The sequence below is a fragment of the Macaca mulatta genome, chromosome 13 (genome assembly GCF_049350105.2).
Source record: "Macaca mulatta isolate MMU2019108-1 chromosome 13, T2T-MMU8v2.0, whole genome shotgun sequence".
Classification (NCBI taxonomy): domain Eukaryota; kingdom Metazoa; phylum Chordata; class Mammalia; order Primates; family Cercopithecidae; genus Macaca; species Macaca mulatta.
Window position 1 is genome coordinate 37,820,957 of NC_133418.1, and position 18,016 is coordinate 37,838,972.

Below are 18,016 nucleotides of genomic sequence, written 5' to 3' on the forward strand. Positions count from 1 at the left end.
TAATATCTGAAGTGCTTTGAAACATAAATGTGATGCTTTTAAAATTTACTTCTGGCCATTAATGTTTATCTCATACATTTGGTAATTTTTGTTGGTCATAATTTGTAGAAATACTACAGTGTCTGGATTTGGGGTATATTCATTCAAAAAGAGTCTGTACTGCTCTCACCAGATCCCCAGGATGTTATCAACCTAAGAACAGTTTAAATTAATATCTAGGCTTGGGATTTCCAATACCATGAAAGTAGAATAAATTTAGACTTACAGGAGGACAGCCTTGTGGTTTCTCAAGAGCTACACCCTAAAACAAACATTTTCTGGTTGGCTCCCTTTGTTGGCAGATAAGTATTTTTTTTCCCCTAGCTTGTCTTTTCACTGAGAATGAAGTCTTTAAAACTCCCAGCTTTAGGGCATCTCAATTTTGCTTCACCATTTTGCCCAGCCAAAAGCCTTGCCTCTTGTTCCCCTGTCCAAACATTAAAACCAAGCACTATTTTATTTTTTATTTTATTTTATTTTATTTTATTTTGAGATGGAGTTTCGCTCTGTCGCCCAGGCTGGAGTGCAGTGGCACGATCCCAGCTCACTGCAAGCTCCGCCTCCCAGAATCATACCATTCTCCTGCCTCAGCCTCCCAAGTAGCTGGGACTACAGGCGCCCGCCACCACACCCAGCTAGTTTTTTTTTTTTTTTTTTTTTTTTTTTTTTGTATTTTTAGTAGAGATGGGGTTTCACCATGTTGGCCAGGATGGTCTTGATCTCCTGACCTCGTGATTCACCCACCTCGGCCTCCCAAAGTGCTGGGATTACAGGCATGAGCCACTGTGCCCAGGCAAAACTAATCTACAGAGGTAGAAATCAGAATAATGGTTATCTTTGAGGGTACTGCCTGAGAATGGGCATGAAGGAGCCAGTTTAGATTTAGAAAATGTTTTAAATATTTACAAATATTACACATTTGTAAAAATTAATCGTGTTTTACACTTTAGATCTGTGCATTTTACTGACTATAGGCTTTATCACATCAAAAAAAATATGCAAACAAGGTTCTGGGTTCCTGTTATTGGCAGATATTCCTGATTTCTCTTACTTTTTAAAAAGAGATCATCCATGCACATAAAATAATTCTGGTTATATTTTACCAAAATTCTGTGTTTGTAGTGGGTTTTTCATCCACTCCACCATAATGTTGATGTGTATCTCACATGCCACTCTTCTAATTCTGATACTGTTTTTGGAGACTTTAGTATTGTTTAAATATTCCAGTTGGATTTTTAAATTAAACGTCAGGCTTTTTCTCTGCTGTGAGGGAAATAAGGTAAGGTGTGTGAATCCTCCGTGAGAGGACCTTTAGTGGTAGAAATGGTGCTCTACAGGGCAATGTGAGGCAGCCACAGTGATTTTTATGATTCCCGGGAGAAGATGCCACTTCCACACTAGGGTCAAGACTGACAAATCGACTTTCCCTTCCCAATCATGGAGGACAGAGGTCTGTTTATTTTAGAAGGATTCAGCTAACCATTCTCCCCTCACCCTCTATCACCCTCTTTTTTCTTTTCTTTTCTTTTTTTTTCTGAGATGGAGTCTCACTCTGTCTCCAGGCTGGAGTGCAGTGGCACAATCTCGGTTCACTGCAACCTTTGCCTCCAGGGTACAAGCAATTCTTCTGCCTCAGCCTCTTGAGTAGCTGGGACTACAGACATGCGCCACCACACCTGGCTAATTTTTGTATTTTTAGTAGAGATAGGGTTTCACCATATTGGCCAGGCTGGTCTCAAAGTCCTGACCTCAGGATCCACCGGCCTTGGCCTCCCAAAGTGCTGGGATTACAGGTGTGAGTCACCGTGCCTGCCCACCCTCTTTTTCCTTTAAAGTGAGGCACCCATGTGTGTCTATGACAGTTGTTAATAGATTGAATTGTGACCTGTTAAGATTACGTTGAAGTCCTAACCCCTAGTACCTTTTAATGCGACCCTTATTTGAAAATAAGGTATAATAACTGCAGATGTAAACAGTAAGTTAAGATAAGGTCATACTGAATTTAGGATCGGCTCTTAATCCAGTATGACTGGAGTGACACATACGGGGAGAACATATAATTGGGTTATATGTTCACAGCAGATTGGAGCGATGCAGCAGCAAGCCAAGGAATGCTGATGATTGACAGCCATCACTAGAAGGTAGGAAGAGGCAAGGAAGAATTCTATTCAGAGTGTCAGAGGGAGCATGGCCCTGCTGACACCTTGATTTTGGATTTACAGTCTCCAGAACTTTGAAAGAATACATTTCTATTGTTTTAAGCCACCCAGTTTGTGGCATTTTGTTATGGCAGTCCTAGGAAATCAACACAAGGATTATTGTAAGTTTGGTGAAGAAAGACTGCAAATGGACAGGAGGTGACTCAAGGTCTGTCTTTGCCTTATCTCAAGTCATAAGTTGTGGGTTGGGAGCCCGCTGGTCCTGAAGTTTAGTCAGGAACAAAGATAAATGCACTCCAAAATTATTACATAAGTCATGGGAGAGAGTTCAATTTCCAAACATTGATTTATATCTAACATTTCCAGGGTCCATCTGTTGTATAAAACAAGGTGTATCTTGGCTTTAGAAAGCCAAAATTCTTGCCAGGAATTGGGTTATGATTTTCCTGCCCAAAGCATTTCATTCGACAATCTACCTGGCAAATGGGGAACAGTTGTGAGCCAGGAAGCTCCTAAGGCTGGATATCTTAGTGAAATGAACAAGGAAAACTGGAAAGTGGAGGAAAAACAGTCCTTTCTATTTTTCATTTAAAATTCAGGGAAGGATTTAAAGCATAGGCATTGAGGTACCTCTCAAGGATACACATCTATTTATATTTTTCAGAGATCAGGAGGAGAATGCACATAAAGCCTTTGAAAATGTGTGTGAACAAACATCTATGTGAACATATGGCAGGGGAGTGTGATCCTGTTAAACACTCGCTGTGTTTGGTAGGACTAAAGAGCTAGAATGCCTGCTCACTTAGTTCCTCCCACCCCCGCAGATGTGTAAGTCTTAGCAGGTGGGAGGATCTGTGGCTTGCTTCCTGAGGTCCATGTAGGAAGGACAAACTTCAGCTCTAACCTCAACTAAGGAGTGCTTTGTCCAATGCAAAAGCAGTATCAGGACACAAATGGAGAGTACATGTTACTCTAAAGATAGAGCCTAGAAAATGTGTGGAAGCAAGATGCACAGTGCAGAGGAACTGCACTGATGTGTTGATAGGGCTGTCAGTACCTATGAGCTCTATATGACATTGAGAGGCCATGTGCCAAGTCAAACCTTCCTCCACACCCTGCCAGGCCTCTCTGCCATTGATGGCCAGCTTTAGAACAAATGCAGCTTTAGGATCTGAAATGGCTGTGGCCTAAAACCTCCACCCAGAAACTGGGAAGGCTCTTTGGCACATGCTGTTTCTTTTACTCTGGATACTCTTCCTCTCTCTGCTAGCTCCTCCTTCAGGCCTCAGCTTATTTGTCATCTGCTCAGGAAGACTCACTGATCAGCACGTTCTTCTTATAGTCAGAATTTTGCACATTTGTAGTAACACAATTTCGTTTATAACCATTGTTTAATACTATTGTCCTTCTCATCAGATTGTAGGAGATTCTTTTCTGCTCACTGCCATTTTCCTGAAGCCTATAGAATGCCTGACATATAGTAGGCATTTGAGAAATACTGTTGACTAATTGGCTATCCAGTATCCACCCACCTGAAAAAAATGCTTATAGTTTATTCTCAAAAAAAGGAAGAAGGGTGTGGTGAAAGAGACTTTAAAAAATTCCACATTTTCAAAGAACTCCTTCAGCTTTAAAATGGAAGGAAGAAAGGAAATAAGGAAGGGAAGAAGGGAGATAAATGGAAAATGAACAAGGGTTATGAAGAAGCAAGTCACAGAAGAAATTCAAACGGCCAACAAATATATGAAAAGATGCTTATCTAGACTAGTAGTCCGGGAAATTAAAGTTAAAAACAATATTTTATGCCCTTATATTGGCAAATTAAAAATATTGACAAAATTCACTTTTAGCATGGACTTAGGGAATAAGATTGCTGATATACACTATTGGTAATTCACAATAGTGCAATGTATATGGAAGATACTGGTATTAAGTTTTAAATTTTTAACTGTGCCTATATTTACAGGATTATTTACTAGGGAAAAACTAGAAACAACTTAATCTTATATAATAGAGAAGTAGTTAAATAAATTATGGTACATTCTTGCTATGGATTGCCATAGGTATTGACACTGATGAAAATCTCTATAAAATTTGTTTAAAAGGAAATTGTAGGACAATGTATACAACATAATATCAATTAAGTAAAAATAGGGCTGGGTGAGGTGGCTCAATGTATATAATATAATCTCAATTAAGTAAAAATAGGGCCGGCCAAGGTGGCTCACACCTGTAATCCCAACACTTTGAGAGGCTGAGGTGGGAGGATCACTTGAGCTCAGGAGTTTGAGGCCAGCCTGGGCAACATGGCTAAACCTTGTCTCTACAGAAAAACTACAAAATCAGCTGGGCGTGGTGGCTGGCACCCAGCTACTCAGGAGGCCGAGGTGGGAGGATCGCTTGAGCCTGGGAAGTGGAGGCTTCAGTGAGGCAAGATCCTGCCACTGCACTCTGGCCTGGGTGACAAAGTGAGACCCTGTCTCAAAAACAAATACATAAATAAAAATAAAAGTATATTTTCCAAAGGAAAAGGTTTCAGAAGATTCACACTATATTTAATAGTTGGTGTGAATCCTTTGAGACCTTTTCCCCTGAGGAAGTGAGAATGCGGGTTTAACTTTTCACAATGAACAGGTAGTGCTTTTTTAAAGAGAACTTTATTGAAGTATGATGGACATAAAATAAATTGCACATACTTAGTGTCCAACCTGTTAAGTTTTGATATTGTATACATCTGCGAAACCATCATCACAATCAAGATATTATCCATCATCCCCCTAAACTTCGTGTCTCTTTGTAACCCCTCTTTTCTGCTCCTTTCCGACCCCACTCCTATCCGCTAGCAACCGCCAATGTACTTTCTGTCACTACGTATTAGTTTGCATTTTCCAGAATGTTATATAAATGGAATCACACGATTCTGGCTTCTTTCGGTTGGCAGAATTATTTTGAGATTCATCCATGCTGTTGCATTTATAAACAGTTTACTCTTTTTTATTGCTCAGTACTATTCCTCCGTATGGATCAATCACAACTGGTTTATCCATTCTCTTGTTGATAGACATTTGGATTGTTTCCAGTTTACGGCTATTACAAATAGAGCTGCTATGAGCATTTGTGTACAAGTCTTTGTAAGAACGTATGCTTTTTTCCCTCTTGGGTAAATAGCTAGGAATGGAAGGCTGGCTTTGTTTAGCATTTTAAGAAATTGCCAAAATGTTTTCAAAGCTGCCGAACCCATTTTATGATTCCACCAGAGACAGGAGTATGGGGCTGAGGTAACAAATGGTCCCTTCACCATCTTCGATGAGGTAATGACAGTAACCATCAGCTCACCGTATAGGCCTAATCAGGGACTGTCCGTGCTAAAATGTGTCTAGTTCTCTTTAGTCAGACTCCTTTGAGAGTGTGATTAGGCTCACGGTCGGTGTGGCGTGTAGGACGGCACACACATGGACAAATGCTAGGCAGGAATCGCCCACGCTGTAAAGGGCGATGGCCTGAACAAAAACTACCGCAGTTGGGATGGAAAGGAGAGGGCTGAAGTTAGAATGGTTGGGAGTTGGTAGGAGGGGAGAGAGGAGGACGCCTAGGGTTTAGCGACCAGGTGATGGTGGTGCAAGCAGACGGGAGGAGTGGGTTGGCGGGAGGAAAAAGAGGCCATTTTTGGTTTGTCACCTGTGAGTCGCCTACTGGACACAAAGACGAAGCTGTCGGGAAAGTGATGGTAAGTGTACACGTCTGCGTGGAGATCCAGACTTCTGGTGCAACATCTAGGTTTAGGTGAAGTATCAGAAGCAGTTATAGTCAACACATTCGTATCTTTCAGAGCAATCATTTCTACACCCCACGAAAAACACCGAATCCGTGGTCTCCCCTACACAGACACGCCCAGAACATGCGCAATGACGTCAGCCTTGTTGACTAGTATCCCACTCACTCAATTCTGCGCATGCGTACCGCGCATGCGCACCATCCTCTACTGCGGCCGCTCCCTACTCTGGGCGTCGGCACTACCTCCCTCTCCGTGGGCCCCGCCCCGGCGGCTGCCCGTGACCTGCCTGGGCGCGGGGAACGGAAAGCCGGAAGGGGCAAGACGGGTTCAGTTCGTCATGGGGCTGTTTGGAAAAACTCAGGAGAAGCCGCCCAAAGAACTGGTAAGGGCTACGGCGGCGGCAGATAAGCGGGTGGATCTGTGTGGGGCGAACTGGAGTTGGTAATTGACAGGACACTCTTCTCCCCACCGCCTGCCCGATACCGACCGGCCCCCATTTCCGGGGCCTCCCACTCGACTGGGGGGCCCGGAGGAAGAGTCTTTAGGAGTTGGCTTTGGGGAGCGAGAGCTCCTGGTGCCACTCTCTACCAGGTAGCCGAGGGGTGGATGAAGAGTTTCTTCACCTCGCCACCGAGCGCGTAGGCAGCGACACCGTCCTGGCCTTGGAAACCCCTTCCCCCTGCGCGCGTTGGTACGACCCGCCCGGAACCTTTTCCCTGCGTAGGCCCCACCCCTCACGCCCGTCTGCGGACCCGCCGGAGAACCTTCCCTTGCCCGGAGCGTTGTTTGGAGCTGGCCGGGTCGCGTCTGCCGGAGGAGCGTGGCACCTGCCGCCTGTTCTCGGTCCTCCCCGTTGTGTTGAAAAGGAGACTGTTTCCTCTTTCCCCAGCCCTACAACCTTGTGTTGACCCTTGTTACATATTATAGCAGGGCAGGGACTCGACCCAGAAGGATGTTGCAGAAGATAGCTCCGGACCCAGCTTCGAATTCTCATTACCTATTAATTGAGATAATATTGGGAGGCAAGCAGTTGAAAGTTCCCTGCAGTCAGTCAACCTAAGTTTGAATCCTGCCTTTCCACATCTCACCTCTGTGATCTCTGGAAAGTTCACTTCTCAGTGCCTTAGTCTTCTCGTCTGTCAAGCCAAAATAATAGTAGTGTCATCTCAGAGTAATTGAAGATTCAGGGATGTAAAGTTTTCATATTCGTAGTTAGGGCTAATTCTTTAAATACGGCACAGCCTTGCTACTCAGGTGCCAACCAGCAGCATCAACATCACCTGGGAGCTTGTTAAATCTCCAGACCCACTGACTCCAGACCCACTGAGTCAGATTTTGAATTCTGACAGGCTCCCTAAGATGGGTGTGCACATCAGTGCTTTAAGAAGCACTGCTCTACCACACCTAGGTTTGTCCATAATGGAAAAAAAAATCCTGAAATCCTTTAATAAATGATCTTACCTGTTCAGCTCTAGCAGGCACATTTTAAAAACCAATCTTATGCATCTTGCAATTCCTGGCACATAATGTGCGTTAATGTAAATTTTTTGTTGTTGTTGTTAATCAAAGGCCCTAGAATAGTAGGCACTCATTTTCGTCAGGAAACTTACTCAGTTTTGCCTCTTGGTAAAATAGAAATCGTGGCGCTTAAATGAAATAACGGTGTAACATCACTTTGGAAACTATAGAACATTATATAGATGCACATTTTGTGACATCTGTATATTCTAAGATTCTTGTTATTGTAGGAGTGTGGTAGGGAGAGATTATTTATTGCCTTCAGTATTTGACCTTGGCATTGCCATTCGTAAATTGAGTTAAGATTATGGAGAAACAAAAAATCATAGGGAAATGGTTGCTTTACTGTTTAAACTAGTCTCCAGTATATGTATTACTATACTACTATAGTATATTATACACTTAGATTGCTTTTAAATGATAAATACAATTGCTAAGAACACGATATTAGTACACTCTTCAGTAGGGTAATCTACCTGAGAAAGCTGATTGACACTGGAAAATGGCAGGGTTGATGCATGAGATTGGTTTATAAAACTATGCTTGCCAGAGCCAAACAGGTAAGATCATTTATTGAATAAACATTTTAGGTTTTTTTTTTCCCCCATTATGGACAAGTCTGGGTATTGTAGAGCAGTGCTTCTCAAGCATTAATATGCACACTAATCATTAGGGATCTTGTCAGAATTCAAAAATCTGATTCAGTAGGTCTTGGATAAAGCCTGAAAGTTCTAATAAGCTCCCAGGTGATGTTGATGCTGCTGGTCTGCACTTGAGTAGCAAGATTGTAGAGTGAATTAAGATTAGCCCTAACTACCACCACCTTTACCTAACATATTGAACCAGGCATTGTGTTAAGCATTCTGCAGTGTTGTGAATTAGGAACTATTATTATCTCCACTTTACAGGTGGCAACCGAGGCATACAGTATTTAGGTAATGTGCCCAAGGTCATATAATTTGTGAATTACAGCACCAGAGGTTATGTATTCTAAGGCCTGTACTTAGAACTACCATGCCATTTATGCTGCGTCCCAAAGAGGGATTATAAAGGTGAAATAAGAAGCCAAAGAACTTAATTTCTAGCAAATAAACATTTTAAGAACAAGTTTGGATAGGGCACCTGATACGGTTTGGATCTGTGTCCCCGCCAAATCTCATGTCAAATTGTCATCCCGTATTGGAGGTGGGACCTGTGTATGAGGTGATTGGATCATGGGAGCGGATTTCTCATGAGTGGTTTAGCACTATCACCCTTGGTACTGTCCTTGAGATAGTGAGTTCTCATGAGATCTGGTTGTTTAAAAGTGTGTAGCACCTTCCCCCTCATTCTCTCTTACTCCTGCCATGTAAGATGCCTATTTCTTTGCCTTCCCCTATGATTGAAGCTTTCTGAGGCCTCCCCAAAAGCAGAAGCTGCTGTGCTTCCTGTACAGCCTGCAGAACCGTGAGCCAGTTAAACCTCTTTTCTGTTTTATTTTTTTTATTTTACTTTAAGTTCTGGGTTACATGTGCAGAACATGCAGTTTTGTTACATATATACACGTGCCATGGTAGTTTGCTGCACCCATCAACCCATCACCTACATTAGGTATTTCTGCTAATGTTATCGCTCCCCTAGCCTCCCACCCCCAACAGGCCCCGGTGTGTCATGATCTCCTCCCTGTGTCCATGTGTTCTCATTGTTCAACTCCGACTTACGAGTGAGAACATGGGTGTTTGGTTTTCTGATCTTGTGATAGTTTGCTGAGAATGATGGTTTCCAGCTTCATCCGTGCCCCTGCAAAGGACATGAATTCATCCTTTTTTATGACTGCATAGTATTCCATGGTGCCACATTTTCTTAATCCAGTCTATCACTGATGGATATTTGGGTTGGTTACAAGTCTTTGCTATTGTGAATAGTGCCGCAGTAATTTTTTTTTTGTTTTCGAGATGGAGTTTTGCTCTGTCACCTAGGCAGTGCAGTGGCGCGATCTTGGCTCACTGCAACCTCTGCCTCCCGAGTTCAACCGATTCTCCTGCCTCAGCCTCCCGAGTAACTGGGACTACAGGTGTGTGCCACCACACCTGGCTAATTTTTTGTGTTTTTAGTAGAGACAGTATTTCACCGGGTTAGCCAGGATAGTCTCGATCTCCTGACCTCGTGATCCACCTGCCTTGGCCTCCCAAGTGCTGGGATTACAAGTGTAAGCCACCGCGCCTGGCCCTCTTTTCTTTTTATGAATTACCCAGTCTTAGGTATTTCTTTTTTTTTTTTTTTTGAGACGGAGTCTCGCTGTGTCTCCCAGGCTGGAGTGCAGTGGCGCGATCTCGGCTCACTGCAAGCTCCGCCTCCCGGGTTCACGCCATTCTCCCGCCTCAGCCTCCCAAGTAGCTGAGACTACAGGCGCCTGCCACCTCGCCCGGCTAATTTTTTGTATTTTTAGTAGAGACGGGGTTTCACCGTGTTAGCCAGGATAGTCTCGATCTCCTGACCTCGTGATCCACCCGCCTCGGCCTCCCAAAGTGCTGGGATTACAGGCTTGAGCCACCGCGCCCGGCCGGTATTTCTTTATAGCAATGTAAAAACCGATTAATACAGTACGACATACACAGGTATAGGAGTTCAGTGGTTGGAGTGATTATTTCTAGGCTGAGATGGTCAGAAACAGTTGACCTTTCACTGTCGTGTGTTCCATCCCCTTCCTGAATGGGTTCTTGATTATTTAGTAGGATTTTTAGTGTTAGGTGATCCACTTTATCTGGTGCTGGAGATATCCAGCCCAAGATTTTCTTCAAGTTCCTCCTCAGTTCTTCAAGGTACCCCTTCAGTTTTGATGATATGTTTTAGTTTGTTAGAAGAATGTCCATCCACTTTAGGGTCAGCTTCTACCAAGTGCTGCTAGGCTTTCTTTCACATCTGTGACTTGTGACCAAAGAAAGCGTTTTGTCACCAGCCTTGGTTACTTAGCATGAGTCTGTAATTCAAAAAAGTGCCAGTAAAGCAGCGATGGTGTATTAATCAGGGTTTTCCAGAGAAGTAGAACCAACAGGATGGATGGATAGATAGGTAGTTGAGAGGGAATTTAATATGGAAATTGACTGGGGATTTTGAAGGCTGAGAAGTACTGTGATATGCTCTCTGTAAGCTGGAGACCCAGAGAAGCCAGTGGTGTAGCTCAGTCCGGGGTTGAAGGCTGGAGAATGTAGTGAGTTGGGGTAGCACTGATGGAGGTCCCAAAGTCCAGAGAGTAGAGAACCTACAGTACTGATGTCCAAGAGCAGGAGAAGGCTATCCCAGATTCAGAAGAGAGCAAGAATCTGCCTTCTGCCTTTTTTTATATCCAGACCCTCAACTGATTGGATGATGCCCACTCACATTGGGTGGGGGCTGATCTTTAGTTCACTGATGGAAATGCCAGTCTCTTCCAGAAACACCCTCATAGACATATTCAGAAATAGTGCTTTACCAGCTATCTGGGTATCCCTCAACCCAGCTGAGGAGATACCTAAAATTAACCATCACAGATGGGAAATACTTTTTTCTCTGTAGAACTGCTGATGCACTGATAAAGTATTGAGAGCTGTATATGAATAAGAAGCCAAGTAATGTTAGTTTGGCCTTTTTTTTTTTTCTTTTTCTTTTAAGGGAGAAAGAAAATACTTCAGAGGCCAAGTGAAGGAAATTTTTTAAAGATAAGAAAAAGTTGGCAGAAATGGAAGAGGTGTTAGAGAGAGAGGGAATTGACTAAATGCTGTAGTCTCAGCTGGGCATTTTTGAGTTGGGATAAGCTTACAAGACAGCTCCTTCCGTTGGGGGCTGAAAGATGCAGACATGTGGGTCTGGGTCCTGGCACAGTATAAGCAGAGGCTAGGTGTAGTCATGTCACACCATCATGATTGTCACACATGGTACCATTTAGGCCATGGTGACAGGTCAATTCGGGCAAGTAAGATACATTATAGGTGGTTTCTCCAGAGCTCTGATATAACATGCAGCATACAGTGGGTGCTAAGTAAATATTTGTTAAATGACGAGTGAGTGTCAGAATAAAGTTTAGTAGGGTTTAAGGTCAGGTAGTCCCAAGATGAGCAATATTTCAAGGAACTCTCTAGGGAAACATTAACTATATTAGGAGCCTCTACAGACTAAAGTCTTTGCCCCTGCACAAACTTTGATGGAGACATCTTAGTGGTGAAACCTATTCTGTTTTAAAGGATGCAAGTAAAGACCAGACTGGGCCTGCTGAGGATGAGGATGCCTTAAAATCCATTTAGAAACCTGTGACAATCTTGGGGTGGGAATCAGGAGGACATGGAATTCTGCTGGAAAGAGATTCTTCTCTTAGACTTGAGGTTCTGCTGGGAAAATTGTTCTGTCTTACTTAGGGACTTCACTAATTTAGTCTTGGGGTAGAGTGCCCCCTTCCGTGGCATCCGAATTCTTAAATCATGTGACTAACTTATGTTCTTAGACTGGGTCATGACTCGTGGTTGTGGATTCTATCAGAAAAGTGAAGAAAATGAGAAGGGGAGCTGGAGAAAAAGATAAAGCTTCATTCACTTAGTTCGTACAACAAATATCGAGAGATTTTGGTGTGCATTGGATTGGAATAAGGTTTACAAAAATAAGACACTATATGATGACTTAAAAGAATGTGGAGGAGACTGACATGTAAGTAAACACTATAGGGAGATAGGAGCAATGATTTAAGCATGTACAAAGTCTTTGATGCCATAGTGGAGGGAGTGATTATTCAGAATGCGGAAGGGAAGCTGGTCAGGGCGGGTCTCTGGGTCTTGTCACAAGTGGCATTCACCAGGTGGACAGGTAGGTATAGAATCAGGAAAGGGGAGGCATCCCTAGTAAAGTGAACTGAATATGCAGGGTTTAGAAGTGTGGAACATATGTTAGAGGAACTAGGGAAAACATTCAGAATGGTTGGAGGATGAAATGCTGTTCTGAGTGGAATGCAAGAGGAGTGATGGTAGTGGTAAGATGTAACATTGGAGAGGTAGTTAGAGGGCAGAGTAATAAAGGTCTGTGTGTCATGCCTACTAAAGATGGGAAGCATTCAGAACAGTGGGTTAGGGCAAGAACTAGAAGTAAGAGATTTAGGTAGGGAGGCCGGTTAGTGGCCCAGGTGATAGATGATGTGAGCCTTAGAATGGCAATGGGAATGGAGAGGATAGGATGAGTTTTAGAAATATTTAGCATAGATAGTCAGAATTTGCTGAACTACTGCATGTGGGATGAGTGCAAAGATGATTCTTAAGTTTCTGTTTAACCCTACCCCAGTCAAACCTGTTCAACCCCCTGAATGGCAGTGCCATGAGCTGAAATGGAGAGAATTCAGGAAAGGAGCAAATTGTATGGGAATGGTGATAGTGGAGAAGGAGCCAGAGCTTAGTTTTGGACAGCATTTAAGAAATGAGAGAAGACAGACACAGGGAAATCCTGAAAGAATATTTTTCTCTTCTGCTTTGTGTCCTCAGCAAAATTGTAAACTTAAGAGCAAGGATTGTATTTCTATTTATTCTCTGTCATCCACTGGGCTGGCATAATGTTGAACTTCCTCAGGAAGAGTAAAGTGCTCATCAGGTGCTTGTTTCATGGACAGAAGTAGGGATGGTGTGCCGTGTCCCACCGGCGTATCCTGGCTCAACGACGGATGAAAGAATGCACTCAGACACAGGTATCCAGTGAAAGAGCCTAGGGGACCAGGCTGCTCACAGACCCTGAGGAGGGTGTTGTAGTAATCTGGGCCCTGACAAGCCGGCCCTGCAGGCGTTTCACTACAGATTTAATGACAAAGGCTTTGAGCCAACACGCTTGTGGGTAATTAACACCCCCGCCTTCGTGGAGAGAGCAGTTCTGCCAGCGGATGATTAAAGGCCAGCTTCCCAGGCCTAAGTAAACTAACTTATCTATCAGTTTCTTTACATCCCCTTGAGAATCTGGCTGCCTTCAGCCAAATCCTTTTCTGAAGCTTTTGTAAAATCTCCCGACCTTCCATGAAGGTTTGTATCTTTTTGCAATTTTTCCCACCACCGTGACCAATCTCCTACAATGGTGAGAGAAAACACTTGGACATTTGAAATATAGCATGATTAAGCTGATATATACTCAGCTGACAGTGACAGGAATAGGCAGATTTTGATCTAAGGTCACTTGTATTTGTTGCTTTTGGCTGATTTCTAGTTTTATGTATATTTTAGATTGTCTTGAAAGATATACAAAATCCTACATTGCCTCCAGGAGAGGAGCTAGGTAGCTGAGGGTCAAAAATGGGAAGGAAACTTATTTTTCACTATTTGCCTATTGAATTTGTTCCATTTAAATGTATTATCTAGTCTGAAATTATCTTAAAAATGTTTTCTGGAGTCAGTATTTTCCTACTTTAAATTGATTTTATGTATTTCTGTTTTTTTTTTTTAAGGATTTGCTTGTTATATTTTTCCAGTCTTTTAATTTCGCTCTTAAATATGTAAAAAAAATCTTTAATATTTTAAATTAAAAAAACAGAGGATAACATATCCATTGTGGCAGGCTGAAAAAGTCCCCCACCCCCAAAGAGATCAGGTCCTAATCCTTGGAACCTATATATGTTCCTTATTTGGAAAAAGGGTCCTTACAGGTATGACTAAATTAAGGTTCTTGAGATGGGGAGTTATTCAGGTGGCCCCTAAATGCAATTACCTGTATCCTTATAAGAGGGATTTAGAGGGAGATTGGAAATACACAGAAGAAGAGAAGGCAATGTGAGGATGGAGCAGAGAGACAGCATTGAAGATGCTGGCCTTGAAGATTGGATGATGAGGCTGCAAACTAAGGATTACTGGTAGCCATTAAAAGTTAGAAGGCAAGAAATGGATTCTTCGCTAGATCCACTAGAGGAAGCATGGCCTTCCTGCTACCTTGATTTTGGCTTAGTGATACTCAGATTAGAACTGTGAAACAGTACATTTATTATTTATTATTTATTTATTTATTTATTTATTTTTTGAGACAGTCTTGCTCTGTCGCCAGGCTGGAGTGCAGAGGTGCCATATCGGCTCACTGCATTCCCCGCCTCCCGGGTTCAATTGATTCTCATTTATGTTTTAAGTACTTTGTTACGGCAGCCTCAGGAAACAATACAGTTATATACATGCTTACTCTCTTTATCCCATTTTCTTACATCAGCACACAGAATGACAGTCACTGTCCTAAATTTGGTATGATTCCTTTCTGCTCAGCATTGTTTATGTATTTTGAAAATGAAGTTTATTCATACCAGTATATATAGATGTATTTCATGTATTTTAACTCCATGGAATTTGATTGTATAAATTTATGACAATATATTAGTTCTAAGGCCGGGAGTGGTGGCTCATGCCTGTAATCCCAGCACTTTGGGAGGCTGGGGCAAGCGGATCACTTGAGGTCAGGAGTTCAAGACCAGCCTGGCCAACATAGTGAAAGCCCGTCTCTACTAAAAAATACAAAAATTAGCCGGGTGTGGTGGCAGGCGCCTGTAATCCCAGCTACTCAGTAGGCTGAGGCAGGAGTATCGCTTGAACCCAGGAGGCAGAGGTTGCAGTGAGCCAAGATCACCCCACTGCACTCTAGCCTGGGCAACAAAGTGGGACTCCATGTCAAAACACACACACACAAACACACACACACATTTATTCTATTGATGGACTTCTAGGTTGTTTCCTTGTGTAATACAACAATGCAGTGAACATTCTAATACCTGTATGCTTGTGTATTTATGAGAGAGTTTCTTTAGGCTATATACATGGGAAGTTATTGGATCTTAGGATATGACTTCTTTGTACAAAAATACTGCCAAATTGGTTTCTAAAGGGTTGAACTGATTTATACATTTACCAGCAATGTATGAAAGTTGCTTGTCTTTAGATCTTCTCTAGCACTTGTTATTAACTGAATTTTTGACTTTTGCCAGTCTTAGAGGAATGAAATGAATATCAGGCTTTTTCCTGATTATCAGTGAGATTGAACATCTTTATCTTCTCCAATTATGTGACTTGTCATTTCACTATTGTATATATTATCATAAAGACCTTGTCAAGTTTAATTTCTTCTTAAAATAGAACACCTATGAAATGCCAAGTACTTTATTTTAAAATTTTATTATGAAAATTTTTAAATTTTTAGAAAAGTAGAAATAATAGCAGTTGTTAGTACATTTGGGCTGCTATCACAAAATACTACAAGCTGGGTAATTTATAAACAACAGAAATTTATATTCTACAGTTTATAGGGCCAGGAAGTCTGTGATTAAGGCACTGACAGATATAGTGTCTGGTGAGGGCACTGCTTTTTGGTTCATAGATGGTGTCTTCTTGCTGTCCTCACATGGTTGAAGGGGCAAAAGAGCTCCCTTGGGTCTATTTTATAAGGGCATTAATCCCATTCCTAAGGGACCTAATCACCTCTCAAAAGGCCCCACCTCCTGATACTATCACCTTGAGGATTAGGATTCAACATACGAATTTGGGGACATGCACCAACATTCATACCACAGCAAATAGTACAATGAAAACCTGTATAATCAAATGTTGATAGCACTTTGCTGTTATTTGATATATATTTTTCAGCTGAGTCATTTTGAAGTAGATTATAAATATAACACATTTTGCAACATTTCATATTGCATCTCTAGAATATATGGAAATTCTATATAACGAAAATACCTTCATATCATTGAATATCTAGTCCCTATTTAAATTTTCGCAAGTGTTCCCAGTATGTCTTTTATAACTTTTTAAAACTTAGGATTCAGTGAGGTTTGTGTTTGGCTGTTACTTGATTTTATTTAAAAATCCCGTTTTGGGTCAGGCTCGGTGGCTCACACCTATAATCCCAGCAGTTTCGGAGGCCGAGGCGGCTGGATCGTGAGGTCAGGAGATCGAGATCATCCTGGCCAACATGATGAAACCCAGTCTCTACTAAAAATACAAAAATTAGCTGGGCGTGGTGGCGCACACCTATAATCCCAGCTACTCGGGAGGCTGAGGCAGGAGAATCGTTTTAACCAGGGAGCGGGAGGTTGCAGTGAGCCAAGATTGCGCCACTGCACTCCAGCCTGGCGACAGAGCAAGACTCCATCTCAAATAATATTAATAATAATAATAATAAATAAAAATCCCCTGCTTTCTACTTATAGCATTGTAAGAATAAAGACTTGTTTGTAAAGTAGGGCGTTTGTTTTGTAGAATGTTCCTTGTTCTGGATTTGTCTGTGTCTTGTGGTTAGTTTTTTTTTTTCCCCCCCAACTTTTAAGTTCAAGGGTATATGTGCAGGATATGCCGGTTTGTTACATAGGTAAACATGTGCCATGGTGGTTTGCTGCGCACATCATCCCATCACCTAGGTATTAAGTCCAGTATCCATTAGCTGTTCTTCCTGATGCTCTCCCTCCCCCACCACCCCCCAAACTGCCCCCCCCTGCACTGGCTGACAGGCCCCAGTGTGTGTTGTTGCCCTCCATGTGCCCATGTGTTGTCATCATTCAGCTCCCACTTATAAGCGAAAACATGCGGTGTTTGGTTTTCTGATCCTGCATTAGTTTGCTGAGGATAATGGCTTCTAGCTCCTTTCATGTCCCTACAAAGGACATGATCTTGTTCCTTTTGTGGTTAGCTTTTTTCTCTACCCTTTGCGTTTTCTATGAAATGGAAGTTGGGTCTAAGTTTGACAAGATCCAAGTTAAACAATTTTAGCAAGAATGTCTCACAGGCAACCTGTGTACTTCATAGTGTATCACATCAGGAGGCATGTAATGTCTGTTTGTCTCGTAATTAATGATGCTAATAACTTTAGCCACCTGGTTGAGTTAGTGACACACCAGATCTCTACATCATTTTCTTCCTTTTTATGCTAGTAACTAACCTGAGGGGTGATATTTTAGCGCCGTGTGAATGTCCAGTTCTTCAGTAACCCTTCACTTAGACACATTAACGTTTATAGATGTCCCTTTCTGGAATCAGCTATTCTATAAGAGTTTTTAGAGTGGTGATTTTTCTAATTCTCTGATTTCTTTTTCATTTTTAGCTGGCAGTCTTCTGTAAAGATCTGTCTCTTATTAGCTGGGGCTATTTGGTTACCTTGACATATAGTTTCTATTGAAAATGCAGGATAAGTGCTGAATGCTCTTTATTTAATTGCTAATATTTAGAATAAAGAATTGGTATAATAGTATCCAGTGGTATCAAATGCATTCTCTCTCCACCTGTGCCTCTCAGAAGCACCATTTTGGACTCATGGATTTTTGTATATTTAGTGTGTTATAGCCCTAACCATTATTCTGTTTGATGCTGAAAAACTTATACATTTGGTCAGTGGGAGCTATTTCAAGCCAGTTCCTATCTGCTTTTAGCATAATTTTACTGATCTTTGAATACCTCCTTGTTTTCTAGCATATATCCTGGTGTGATTTATGAATTCCTTGCCTGAGACCTGAAATCGGCCATTTCTCCAAGATGCAGTGGTTTCTTTTAGCGGGAATGCTATTTAGAAACCAAAATTTGAGTGC

General features: G+C 42.1%; 1 protein-coding gene across 2 annotated transcripts in view; it reads left to right on the forward strand.

The window, feature by feature from the left end:
- The first annotated feature begins 6,135 nt into the window (after positions 1–6,135).
- Positions 6,136–18,016, forward strand: part of CHMP3 (charged multivesicular body protein 3) — a 61,966-nt gene continuing 50,085 nt past the window's right edge. Inside the window, exon 1 of one of the 2 annotated variants that reach the window (XM_077959079.1) lies at positions 6,136–6,355. In XM_077959079.1, coding sequence (XP_077815205.1) covers positions 6,151–6,355 — 205 coding nt within the window. In that variant the 5' untranslated portion in view covers positions 6,136–6,150. The remainder of the gene's footprint in view (positions 6,356–18,016) is intronic. The other variant, XM_015112797.3, reaches the window with a different exon arrangement.